Source organism: Rhodamnia argentea, chromosome 3 (genome assembly GCF_020921035.1).
Source record: "Rhodamnia argentea isolate NSW1041297 chromosome 3, ASM2092103v1, whole genome shotgun sequence".
NCBI lineage: Eukaryota > Viridiplantae > Streptophyta > Magnoliopsida > Myrtales > Myrtaceae > Rhodamnia > Rhodamnia argentea.
The window spans coordinates 25,275,581-25,289,383 of record NC_063152.1 but is presented as its reverse complement, the minus strand read 5'-3'; the positions used below and the strand labels follow the sequence as shown (position 1 = coordinate 25,289,383).

The window sequence follows — 13,803 nt, the reverse complement described above, 5'->3', positions numbered from 1 at the left end:
AAACCCTTTCAGCGAGTCCCACTTGATACTTAATTCGAAAATAGTTCCATTTTTTTTTCCAAAAATGATTAACAGGGAGAATATTATACTTCGGTTTTTGTGAATTTAGAAATGGGAGAGTTCGGGTAGATCTGGACCTATCCAATTTTACATGGATCATCCATCAAAATACGAACACATGATAAACGTGACTAACATAAAAAAAATCTCTTTCACTCATCTCTTTCTCAATTTCTCGATCCCGCCCTTCCCCCAAAAGAAAAGAACTAAATTGACAGTGACACTCGGCGATGGCAAAAGCCGCCGCGGCTGCCACCTACACCGTCACGGCCTTTACTTTCTGTCCCGGGAAGATCTTGACGCACACACATTTGGGGTGCCCACTTTAGAGTCTGTACCGCAATTAGCCTCTCCCTCCCCCACTAAAAGGTGGTGACTTAATTGAAACGGATGGACGCGAATCGCAATTCGCAACACAATTTAACACTCGCCGCACACACATAAAAGAAATGCTCTCAATGTTATCAATATTCAAAGGGTACGCAGTTTTCTTTTTTCAATGATATAAAAATTTTGTAAAAAATATCAGAAATATCCTAAAAGTTATGAATTGTGGGGGGATTCAATCTAGAACATCAATGATTCAATCCACACCATGTTTCAATAAGATCAACCTCAAACCCCAAAATGGAAAGAGCGGAAGGTAAATTGGTTTAATAGGTCTTGTCTAAGAAATTAACGAGTAGTCTATTCGGTTAAACATTCACTCGAGAAGAAGTAATGTCAAATAAGGCTTTTTTTTTATCAGCCTGAATACCACCAGACCGTCGAGCAAAAAGAAAAAAGGTTTGCAATGAAATAAGTACGTCACGTTAATTAGGTCTTCACTAGAGACCCTCAGCTTTGCCGAAACATATAGGACGTTAGTTTGAATCATGGGAGTCTACTTACACAGTCAAACGAACAACAAGAAATGTGTGAATTAGTATTCGTGAACATGAGCTCATAATTAGGGTTTGAGAAAAAAGCGTAGCTCGTGCATGTGTCGCACAATTCCCAGCTCCAAGAGGCAACATTTATGGCTTAGTTTCATGATGATTGAAAGCTAAACGGCAGTCCCTAGTTATAGCAAAGTAGCCTTGTCGTGAGGGATAGCATACCTACTTTGAGCTTCATATTTCTATTCGATGAGCCCTTACATGGTGAATGCAAAACCTCTCTTATGGCGATCTTCTGGCAAAATCCCAAACTGCTAAAATTCTGCCTTAAGGTCAAACTTGGAATAGATCCTTGCATGAGTTAAGCATGAAAATAGACCTTTCTGTTGGTCAAAGGAAATTTATCATCCGGCAGAAAAATGACTTAGAGGCTAGTAATTTATGGCCAATCTTTTTTCCCTCTATTTTGCTCAGCTCTTTTGTTGACATAAAAAGCTTCACACGCCCACTGAGAGTGGGATGGCTCGATTAGTCTTTGCTGGACCATCTGCTCGCATTCTTGAAGGGCTACGTTTGCATCTTCTGGTTTCATCATGGGATGAGTTGCCTTTGTTGGGTTGATATCTTCATTCTTCTTGAAAGACAATTGGACAAAGAACTCAAAATTTAGCCATAAAGGATTGAAACATTTCTCCATAAACTCTGAGTGAGTTTCTGCACATGACCTCAGTAAATACTGCAACATTAGTTCGATTTGGGTTGCTTGCAAGGAATACAACCTTTTGATATTAACAAACTCCTTGAACTGGTCCTTGAACCGTAGTCCATTCGGAAGAATCCGAAGAGCAGGGAGCTGGTTGAGAATATCCCATCCAACCATGAGATCCCTATTTGGGTTTGAGGATCCAAGGATTCTTGTGATAATGGAGCATTTAGGAAAGAAATGAATCTTTATGGGTTTGCTCCTTGCTTTTGTAGAAAATCTTGTTCTAGATGCAGACTGGAAATGTCTAATATATGGTTCCCAAAATTCATCAGGAAGAATTTTAGGATCATGGACAGATGCATTGGCTCCAGTATCAATAAGTGCGATAACCTAGCTAGGAGTATCATACTTAATTGGTATGATGTGTATGGACAGATACGGATCATGGAATGAAGTAATTTCAAAGCTTTCAATGGGTTCAGGAGTTTCGGGGTATGGATTGTTGGAGGTGATTTCAGTTGGTGGTTGGGTAAGCTCTGGTGAAGGTTCTGGGTTGAAAAAGTATAGGCTATTAGTGTCACTAGATATTTCATCCTTACTATCAAAGGTTTCAATAGCACAGATGTTAGTCTCTGTTGGTTCTTCTTCAAGAGAGAAGACTGATTCAATATCATCATTATCGAGAGAAATACCTGCTGTTTTTTCAAGATTCTGGATCATCTTTATGTGCTTGTTTTTCTTAGCTACCTTGGGACACCTTTTAGCAAAATGTCCTTTTTGTCTGCAAATATAACATCTATTCCCTTTCTTCTTTCTTTTGGGAAACTTTAATTTGCGAATAAATTTATACCTCTTCTTTTTGGAAGACTTGAACTTAATCTTCCTGAAATGCTTCTGCTTTTTTGTAGAGCATTCACAATTGGCATGCCCTTTTGGACATTTGACGTGCAGCTCAAGCTTCTGGCAAGCCCTGTCAAACTGGGCATTAGCTTGGAGATAAGACTTTTTTTTTTTTGGAGATAAGACTTGATTGTCTATCTTTTTGGCACAAATCATCAATAGCAAGATGGACTTCTTGATGGATTTCTCCACTGGTAGCATCTAAAGAAGAAGAAGAAGAAGAAGAAGAAGATGGATTTCTATACCCAGCTGTTTCTTTACCTCTCCATCCTTTACATCTCTCTTTACCTTCTCTTCCTCGTCTTCCGAAAGAAATCCTCCGTCCCTAACCTGCCACCTGGCAAAAAGGGATGGCCCATCATCGGCGAGTCCCCCGCTTTCGTAGGCGCAGCGAAGAACGGCTGCCCCGAGAAGTTCATAAACGACCGCACAGCCAAGTACTCGCCAGATGTCTTCCGTACCTCATTGCTCGGGGAGGACATGGCCGTCTTCTGCGGCGCCACCGGCAACAAGTTCTTGTTCTCTGGCCAGAACAAGTACATCACCACCTGGTGGCCCACCTCCATGAAGAAGGTCACCATCTTCCCGGAAACCATGGAGAAGTTCAACAAGGATGACCCCAAGAAAATGCGCAGCTTCTTGCCAGAATTTCTAAAACCCGAGGCTCTCCAATTTTACATACCTATCATGGACTCCATGACTAGGGAACACATGGAGAGTGACTGGTCTCCTTACAAGGAAGTGAAGGTGTTTCCTTTGACAAAGAACTATACCTTCGCTTTGGCATGTCGCTTGTTCATGAACATCAAGGATCCGAACGTCGTGTCGAAATTCGCCGACCCATTTGCCCGTATTGCTCCGGGATTCACTTCGGTGCCGATCAATGTTCCTGGCACGCCATTCAACAGAGCAGTTGAAGGAGGAAAAGTAATAAGGCAAGAGCTTCTCAACATTATAAGACAAAGGAAGCAGGAGATTTCGGAGGGCAAAGATGCAAACGCGAGGGACTTGTTGTCTCGATTGCTAACCGAAGCAGATGACGACGGTAGTGTTTATTACGAAATGGATGTGTCCAACAAGATTATTGGACTGCTCATTGCAAGTCATGACACAACCAGTACGTCTATCACTGTAATAGTGAACTATCTCGCTTCGTTGCCCCACATCTACGAGAAAGTTTACAAAGGTAACTATCCTACTTGTACTTCCATAGACAAAAGATGGCAACATCAATATGCCTTTTCTAATGTAGTTTGCATATATTTAACTCGCATGCTTCATGTGAACAGAGCAAATGGAGATTGCAAAGTCTAAAGCCCCGGGTGAATTACTGAATTGGGATGATATTCAGAAGATGAAGTATTCTTGGAACGTGGCTTGTGAGTCAATGAGGCTAACTCCACCTGCACAAGGGTCATTCAGAGAGGCAATTACTGACTTTACTTTTGCCGGTTACACAATTCCAAAGGGATGGAAGGTAACTTTTTACTAATAACCCTCTATTCGACATGGTTTTTTGACGAGTCAATAGATAGAATCCTCAAGCAATGATGATATGCATTTTTCTCGCGGACATTTTGGACGGTTTATACGACTCACAAAAACCCCAAGTACTTCCCTGATCCCGAGAAATTTGATCCCTCGAGATTCGAAGGTAATGGACCTGCACCTTTCACCTACGTGCCCTTTGGAGGCGGACCTCGCATGTGCCCTGGAAAAGAGTATGCACGGCTCGAAATACTCGTTTTCATCCACAATCTCGTGACCAAATTCAAACTCGAGAAGGCCATTCCGGATGAGAAGATCATCTACAATCCCTCGCCTGTACCGGCCAATGGCCTTCTTATTCACCTCCAACCCCTTAACTAATAGCCTATCTTACTCACATGATCTTAAAGTCTTTTAGAGATCATATATGGATAGTCTGGTTGTACACTTTATGTATTGTTTTTGCAAGTGTAAGAATGTTTCGTCGATCAAAAATAAAATTTTCACTTAGTCCTTCCATAATATATATATCTTCCCTCATTAGATTTGCACGATTTTTCTTTTATGATTAAGGATACAATGCCATTCTGCATGGTTTTTTTAGATAGTATCTATGTCTTCCCTCTCTCTCTCTCTCTCTCTCTCTCTCTCTCTCTCTCTCTCTATATATATATATATATATATATATATATATATATATATATATATTTCATTTATCTTTTTATTTCCATTGCGTTGATTTTTTTGTCTGACATTTATTCCTCATTAATATTCCTTTTTTTAGGAAAGTTAAGGTCTACATTGAGTAAATTACAAGTTCAATGATGTCATTGGACATTGGGCCAAAATTTAGAGAATATTAGTATAACTTCTCACTAAAAATACTAAATAGTCGAGTGAAGCTCCCAAATGACGCTTAAGCAAATCTGGTTTCTATGCATTTTGAAGGTAATGTAGAGTCCTGAGCAACCCATCCTGTTTCTATAGAATATCGAAATTCTATATATCCACATCATCTTTTTGACATGTTAGGCGTAGCTGGTGTATTCGGCGGCTCCCTATTCAGTGCTATGCATGGTTCTTTGGTAGTTGCTTTCTTTGGAGAGATTGCAAAACATGGCTTGATTGCTTGGCTGCTTTCTCTGATGCCAGCTCTGAAATCGGAAGCCTCTATACTGGCTTGCCCGTCCGGGGTTCTTTCTCTCTGGTTGCCAATTTTCACTGCATGTGTTTCACATGTGACTCTTCGTTTGATTGCTCTCTGTGGCATGAAGTAGTACGAAAGGGGAGTAAAAGATTTATTTATTTTTTCATTTAAAGATTGATTATCACCTAATTTGACAATGATAGAAGGATTACTAATAATCTCATGGAAATCGACTCGATCAAGAGATTCTAGATAGAGACAAGTTTCTAGATATGTATGAAGTAATTATTGCCGATAAAATGTGCATCGTTTTTGTTCTCCGTCATGAATGATCCGACAGGTGATACATTAAACTCTTTCAGTGAGTCTCGCTTGATACTTGACCCGAAAATAGTTCATTTTTATATTCAATCCGGGACGATTAACAATGGGAATGCTTCATAGTTTTGGTATTTAGAAATGGCAAAAGTCGGGTAAGTTTGGACCTATCTAACTTTACATAGACTCTTCATTAAAATTCGCCACCATGATAAATGTGACCAACATAAAACCATATCTCTTTCGCCCATCTCTCTTTCTCATGCAAAAGCCACCGTGGCTGCCACCTACACCGTGACGGCCTTTTCTTCCCCTCTCTGGTAGATCTTGACGCGCACACATATGGGGTGCACGCTTTGGAGTTTTTAATTGTTTTCTTTTATTCTTTTATTCTTTTTTTTTCTTCCTCCTTTCTTTTTCCGCTGGCGTCGGGCCATGGCGAGGCTCGAGCTCGCCAAATTCTGGCTGCCGAGCCTCACCAACCACGTTGGATAAAGCAAGCTCGAGGCTCGCCTTGCCCCCTCGGATCGCCTCGAGCACGCCCGAGAGGCTCGAGCTCACCATTGGAAATCGAACTAGATCTAGTCGGCGTGGCGAGACACGGCTAGGCGAGCCCTAGCTCGAGGTCGGCAAGGCCTAGCCTTGCCTCGCCTCGCCGGCATTGGTCGAGGCCGAGCTCGCCTCACCGGATCCGGCCGGGCGAGGCTAAGCTCAAGGTTAAGCCTCGCCTGTCTCGGGCAAGTGGGAGCCTCGCTCGTGGTCGGTCGCTAGCCGTTGCCGTGGTTGGCGACCACGGCGATTGGCAGAAGAAGAAAGAAAAGAAAAAAATAAAATAAAATAAAAGAATAAAAATTATTAAAAAATTAGAAATTTTTTAAGTAGTGAAAAGGAAAAGAAATGTGGAGTGGAGACAGGAAAGATCGAAGGAGTTTTTTTTTTCCATATATGGAAAATGTTTTCTTTGATTAACTTATTTTTTGCAAATCAAAAGTTGGAAAATTGGGCTAACATTTTCACGGAAGTTGTTTTTCGCGAAACAAATTAAGCCTTAGTGGGTTGTGACAAGTGAAGCATTAAATGATTTTTTTGTCTTCGAATGATTTCAATAACTAAGATTTAGTAGTTGTGTCGCAACCTGCTTTCCCCTTATCAAAGATCCAAGCGGGTTTACGGTATTGGCATCAATCCATGGTTGGACTCTCCTAAGTCATACCTCACGTGACATTGGATTTCATTTTCATGATTAGAAAACTAAATCATTACTAGGAGTCGCCACTAGTCTCTTGGGGTCGGCTGGAAACCAATCTAGACATGTGAGTGTCGTCCTCGATTCTTATGCAACTAGAGTATCTAGGTTCGGAGAATTGTTTAAACTAATTATCTAATCAACGCCTTTTCGGTATCTAACTAATCGATATTTCTTAAGGTGATCACGTATTCTGCTTATCATTCAAAGCATACGGGTATCTAACCAGTGTAATATTTTTTTTATCATTTCGTGCAATTACTAGCTTAATTCTTAACCTAACTCTAGGAAAGCGATTAACGGGCAATTTTATCAAAATGCAGTGTTGTAAATAAACGGTCAAGTATGGAAAGCAACTAACTACTGGCTGGGATGTAGACATGCAAGCCAATCAATATCAGTTGCAAACCCAAACATCAAATTGGGGATGCGATCTAGTGCACATAAATTAGACAAGATTGGATATCAGTCGACCACAATTGCCAAATGGGAGTCGAAAAATACCTATTACATGAAAACTGCAATAAAAATTGTTTTCTAAATTTTGTCCAATTTTTTGAAATTTTTGAAATTTTTTTTTGATTTTTTTCTACGAAAATACCAAAACTGGGCTATTTCGGGTTTACTATGCACCACACAGAGGATCCTCAAAACAACGCCATTCATTAGGTACAGAGACCGCGTCGTTCTGCTCCATGTCCCAAACAGCCGAGACGACATTGCAGGGCCTCGAAAACCTGTGGATCTGACCTAAGACCCGACCCGACCCCTACTCGACTGACCCGGTTTGGTTGTGGAGCCTCGTCGTAGCCCATTGGCCTAAACAGTGTCGTCTAGCGAATCTACATGGTAGCCTGATATGTCGTTTTTCCTTATCGGGGCTCCAGACCCAAATTCGACCAGACTCCGACAATCGACCTGACTCTACCACCTGAAGGATGCCGTTTGAGAGTCTGCTTACACCAGACTACTCCCCCAAATGACATCATATCGCCGCTGGCTCAACCACACGGACCGTACCAACTTTTGCGAACCTGGTTGGACCGCCCTCCTCATTTAAACTTTCTCATTTGCGCGCGAAACTTACCAGAGCCTATTTGGCTTCGCTGGCGCTCCACCGGACTTTACCGTGCCCGGCCAAGACTCCCACATGCTTCGCCTACCTTCTGCGGACCCTGGGGTGCCTTCAATCGGTGGCAACAACCCCATGGAGGCTCGGGTGAAGCGCCGATGGCCTTCCCTATTCCGATCCCACATGGCCCGAGCTCACTGATCATTCCAACGGCCAAATTGGTTCAAAACAGCAACATAGGCAACCAAAGCAGCAATATAGTGACCAAACCCAACCATAAGAGTTGCAAATTAGGTCCTGATTTGGACCAAACGGCGTCAACTCAAGCAAGAGCACTCCGGTGCACAAAAACAGGGAAGGGGGCTGAGGACTTAACCGACGGAAACGGGGCCAAATCGAACTACCAAACCATCACGACAGGAATCTACGACAAGCTGACAGTCATGGGAACTATCTAGGAAGCTCCCCGGACCAGGAAAACCCCAGGTCTCGGCCCGACGAGCCCTCGAGTTCAAAAACAGAGCGCAGAGAGAAGGGCCGAGTGAGGCTAACCTGGCAAAGCTTAGATGGGTGACGGGCTGTGGCTGGTGCAGAAACATATCTCCTGAGGGAGCAAGAGAACAACCGACTTGTCCGGCGAGCAATCCTTTGTTTCGCCGGGGTAACGGGAGAGGAGAGAAGGGGAAGTGGGAAGGGGCTCCGGTCGGGCCTGCGCGTGCGCACGTACGAGATCGAGTGAAGTAGGCCTACACTCGGCCCGCTATGGAAAAGAAAGAGCAAGTGGGCCTACGCTCACTTGAAGGGAACGTGCGGACCGGGTTGCCCACGCTGATCCGGGTTGACCCGACCCGATCTGATTCGATTTTTCATTTTTCTTTTCGTTCTTTTTAGAAAAGTTGAATCTAATCTATATTTTCCAAATTTGCAATAAGATAAGAAAGAAGGCATATTCCAATTTTGACCTTTTTCAATTTTAAGCCTTAAAGACACAAAATAAATTAAATTTAACGGTCCGACCAAAAAAAATAAATAAATTAAATTTAACGGAAATCGACAAAATTAGGTGTCAACAAGTTGTAATGAGGCCAATTCAAATGATAAGTCTCTTTAATAAATTTTAACGAGGATCTAGAATAACTTCGGTCACCACTCTCCGCCGCCGTAAATTCTTCCAACGCTATCCTATATTATCACTTATATTTCAGTCCCGCTCTAACAATTTTCTTTTTTTTGATTAGGCCATCGGCAGTATAGAAATATTCATACACGTTCACCATTGGTTTGCGCAGCGGGTATCTTTGGAGTTAAACCGATCCCGCTTGAGAATTGAATAATTACATGTAGCTTATAGTTTTCTAAATGCAAAAAACCTGAACCTATCCAACTTTAAAAAAAAAAAAGGCGAATATTGAAATATTAACACATGAAATATGTGTCTTACATTATAATATTTTTACTCACCCATCATATAAATTCAAAGATACAAGCAATTATTTTTAAACAAATATATATTCCAATAACAGTGTAAAATAAATGACATATCTCTTCAATCTGTTTCTGTCTATTGTCTTTGTGACCATTGATATAACACGAAATAAAAGCGCGCCCCCCGGCCAAAAAAAAGAACAATTAGAGAAGAATCTTCTTACAAACACAAAATAATTTTTCGGGTCATTCCCTTGGACCGACCGAGGATAACATTACACAACGTTGCCTATACGCGCGAGGCCGGCGAGGCCATCCAGCCCACAGCCACCGGTGAGGTGGAAGAGGAAAAAAAGGAGAAAAAAGGAAAAGTCAAAAAGTAAAAAAAAAAATGAGAAAATATAAAAAAATGAAAATACCTGGTCAGGCCCTTCTTTAAGACAAAGAGAGTATTTGAGGTCTTTATTTGAAATGAGGATCACTTCAGACTTTTATTTGAGAAAATGAGAACACTTTAAGCTTCTTTTTGAAATTTTTCCTCTTATATTTGAGGCCGGATTATAAATGAGTTGTTTGACATTTGATGGGCTGGATTGTAAATGAGTTTAAATATACTGAACCCAGATAGGTTCACGACCTCCCCATCGTCAGTTTCATCAACCCCAAGCTCCTCCTCGACTAGCTCCAAGGCAAGACCTCCTCTGACGCCATCCTTTTCTTCCCCTCCTCCTCTGACATCGCCATGCCTGATGCCGTCGAGCTCAAAGGCGAGGCGAAGATTGATGTAACGGCCCTGATCTGGGCGATTGAGCGCCGCTGAAGGATAGCAATGCGATCCTAGAGTGCAAGAACCGAGACTTCTACTCCGTGCTCGTCACCTCGACAACGTAATCAAAAGTCAAAATCTGAGCTCTTTTAACCCAAAGCTGCGAATAAGCCGATTTCAAAAGCTCCCTCTTCCTCTCGGAGTTTAACTTTTAAGAACAGTTGCGATCCACAAAAGTTTTCAAGGATCGGAGTAAAAAGTGTTGAGGGTTTCGGCCTTTCACCGAGCCCATTGATCGATTTCGATTTTGTAATTTTCGCCGTGACGGGTGTTCTAGATTGAAAGAGATAATAGGGATGTTTTAAAGTTACACTTATGATATTCGGTTAATAAATTACGTTATCCATAATGAATTCGGGGTAAAATCTTATGGCGGAAATTCGAGGTAAGTGACTTTTTTTTATAACTTACTATGTTTTTTTATAAAGAGTTAATACTACGAAAAATCCCAAATTGGTACACATGTGACAAATCTAACCCAAATTATTTTTTTAATTGCCAAAATCCTAAATTAGTACATCCGTGACAAGTTTACTATAAATTAATTTTTTTACCACGAAAAATCACAAACTAGTATACCGGTGACAAATTTACCCTCTGTTAAATTGGGTTAATACCTCGAAAAATTTCAAATTAATACATTTATGACAAACATAGGGTAAAAATCCCAAACTGGCATACTTATGAACCGCCATGAGTCATCCAACTTAGTAATTTAATAGTTAGATTTAACGAAAACTAACATAGAGTAAATTTCTCACGGGTATACCGATTTGGGGAAAATTTGTCACAAGTGCATTAGTTTAGAGTTTTTTATGGTAAAAAAATAATTTGGGATAGATTTGTCACATGTATATCAGTTTGAGATTTTCTATGGTATTAACAATTTTTATAAACGTGTACGACTTGTTCAAGTAAATTTAAATAGCCAGCGAAGGCTAAGCAGATGAAGGGGTTGATGTTGGATCGCGTCATGGTGCAGAAGAAGTAGTCGATGTGCTTGAGGTGGCGGTGGGTGACGAAGTATAGGAGGCTCTTGAGGGTGTGTAGAGGTTGCCCTGCTTAGAGCGGTAGGGAGTTCTCGGAGGTGCGAGGAAAAGAGTAGTTGGAGCTGAACCAAAACTCATCGCGACGCGGAGAATCTTGTCGAGGTCACCGCACATGGTGAAGTCACGGAGGCAGAGGGAGACCATTGGTTGAGAAGGAGGTAGCGAGTAAGAGGGCCTATGTTTGGACAACCCATTTATATTTAACCCACAATCAAAACTCGAGTCCGTTTCATGGTTTGTGGATGGCCCAAGTTGGATTTTCACACCACTTCCACACCCGCCTCCATAACCTAATCCCAAGCTCCGTCCCTAACTCAACGAGCCTGTCCATGGTGCCATCCACCATTCTCCATAGCCAACAATATGGGAGAAAAAAACACTAAAAATGCATCCCGAACCCGCTATGAGTCAAGAAATTTGCATCGTAAATAAATAGGTCAAAGCAAGTTAAATGTCAATTTGTATTGGATCATAAAGAACTATTTATGATCCGATTCAAATCATTCGGGCATAAATTTACTTCATTTATAGTCATTAAAACCCAAAAGCGAGGCCCACTATAAAATTTTCCCTCAGCGGAGCCCATGACCCAAGGCCCTGAAAATCCACCAAGCCCGATCCCTTTCCGGGTCTTCCCTTTCACGCCTTCCTCCGGCGATGGAAAGGAGAAAACCATCGCGCGTGCAGGCGACGACCGAGAGTGACGCGCGTGAGAATAAATCCAAATCGTAGCGAGAAAGGAGCACTCGCGCAAAGCAAAGCAAAGCGATTGTCCCCTCTCTCTCTCTCTCTCTCTCTCTCTCTCTCTCCATCTTGGCGAAGAAGGAACGAGTCCTGCTCTTTCTGTTCTCGCCGTTCCGATCATACCGTGACAATCGTCAGTCGTCCTCTTATCTCGCCGGGAACTTTTTGTTTTCTCTTTGTTCACGGATTGGAGCGATCGGATGCGTTGAAAATCTCGAACACTGATTGCAGTTGAGTCTACATCTTTCGCCAATTGGGGTCGATTTGGAGTTTCGAGGCCTTTTCGTTATGTAATGAATTCTCTCATATCGAAAAATTCCCCACTGCTGACTATCGTGGTGTCTGGGCCGTGTTTCAGTCTCGGTTTGGCTAACGATCCTTTCTGACCAGCTACTTATCATCAACATCCGGGTAATCGGACGCGAGCCCCTCGTCGGGCGGATTCGGATTCCTCCTTTTGCTCTATTGTCTACGGTCTATTAGCAGGTATTACCAGCCGCATTGGAGATTGGCATCTGCGCTTCGTCAATCGAGATTCGATGAAAAGGGTTATTGCAATGTTAATGACATTTACCCTTTCAATTAAAGAAAGAAACTGTGATTAACGATGATAGTTTTGATAATGCAATTAAAATATTATAGTAACTGATGATAATAATTACTCTCAATCCCGGAGTCGGGGAAAGGCAAGCAGCTGCTGTCCCATGCTTAAATCTCATCCCAATTCTTCTACACAATAATAGGAATTAATCCATTAACGAATGACGAGCAAAGCAATTTTAATAAATGTGAAAGAAGAAAAGACGGAAGTGATAAATCCATCCTTATAAATCAAGATACATGAAAATTTAGATTGTAACCAGATAGAAATAAATAAATACTGGATGAGAGAACTTTTCATTTAGGATGCATTTGTTTCATGAAAAAGTGATTGATTTGGAAAATATTTTTCAAAAAGAAATCACTTATATTGAATACAAAAAGAAAAAGAATGAAAAATTTTATCATCGCCTATGAAAATAATCAAGTGTAGATTGTTATTGGTGATGAAAATATTTTTTATTGTCTAATTTTTATAAAAAATTTAAGCAATCATTTTTTTAAAAAATATTTTCCAAAGCGCTCATTTTTTTGTGAAACAAACGCACTGAATGTTTGAGAGATTAAGGACAACTCATTTGTTACGTCGGTCTTGTTAATTCAAGAACTATCCATAATACAACAAAAGAAGAGTATAACTTATTTTAATAGTACCAATCTGGAAAAGTTCCTAATTAGTCATATAACTTATTGTAAATACGACAATACAATCCTAAAAACCTTCAATTTTGCCAATTAAGTACAAAATCTATGCGTGAAATTTCAATATGGTCCTCCTGGCCAATTTTTATTGACAATCGCTATCGTTGGCCATTCTATGTGAGACACTGTCATATGAGTGATACTCGGCCAAAAGAGGTCAGAATAACCATATTGGAATTGAACGCATAGATTTAGAACTTAAGTGGCAAAATTTAAAATGTCTAGGACTATATAGACATCCATACAACAACAGATTTATGACTAATAAAACAATTTTCTCGTATCAATCATTATTGATGTCACATACTAGAAAGAATTAAAAATGTTGGCTTAACTATTAGAACTCAAAAACAATCTCTTTCCTCAGAGAACTAAGGTTAGTTCCAATTTCTTTTTTTTTTTTCTTCTCTTTTTGTTAGTGAAATGGGTTAGTTCCGCTTTCAAAAAGCCATTAAACTATATCCATAACACATTGAATTAGATGCTCTTTACTCTCCATGCTTTCTTCACTTCACCTCGTTTTCGACTGTCTTGCTTGCGCGCATATATATAAATATATATTATTCATCATATACGAAATACACGTGTTCCATATCATTTTTCAGAAAATTAAAAATAAGTGAAGCTAACCAAAGTTGATAA

The 13,803-nt window shown here is 40.8% G+C and overlaps 1 protein-coding gene across 4 annotated transcripts in view; it reads left to right on the top strand.

Moving 5' to 3' along the window:
• LOC115731609 (beta-amyrin 6-beta-monooxygenase-like) overlaps positions 1-13,803 on the top strand; it is a 57,391-nt gene that overhangs the window by 2,253 nt on the left and 41,335 nt on the right. The window contains exons 2-4 of one of the 4 annotated variants that reach the window (XM_048276134.1): positions 2,773-3,730; positions 3,834-4,021; positions 4,117-4,446. In XM_048276134.1, coding sequence (XP_048132091.1) covers positions 2,776-3,730; positions 3,834-4,021; positions 4,117-4,413 — 1,440 coding nt within the window. In that variant the 5' untranslated portion in view covers positions 2,773-2,775 and the 3' untranslated portion in view covers positions 4,414-4,446. Of the gene's footprint in view, positions 1-2,752; positions 3,731-3,833; positions 4,022-4,116; positions 4,447-13,803 lie in introns of those variants that run through there. The other 3 variants (XM_048276135.1, XM_048276133.1, XM_048276137.1) reach the window with 3 other exon arrangements.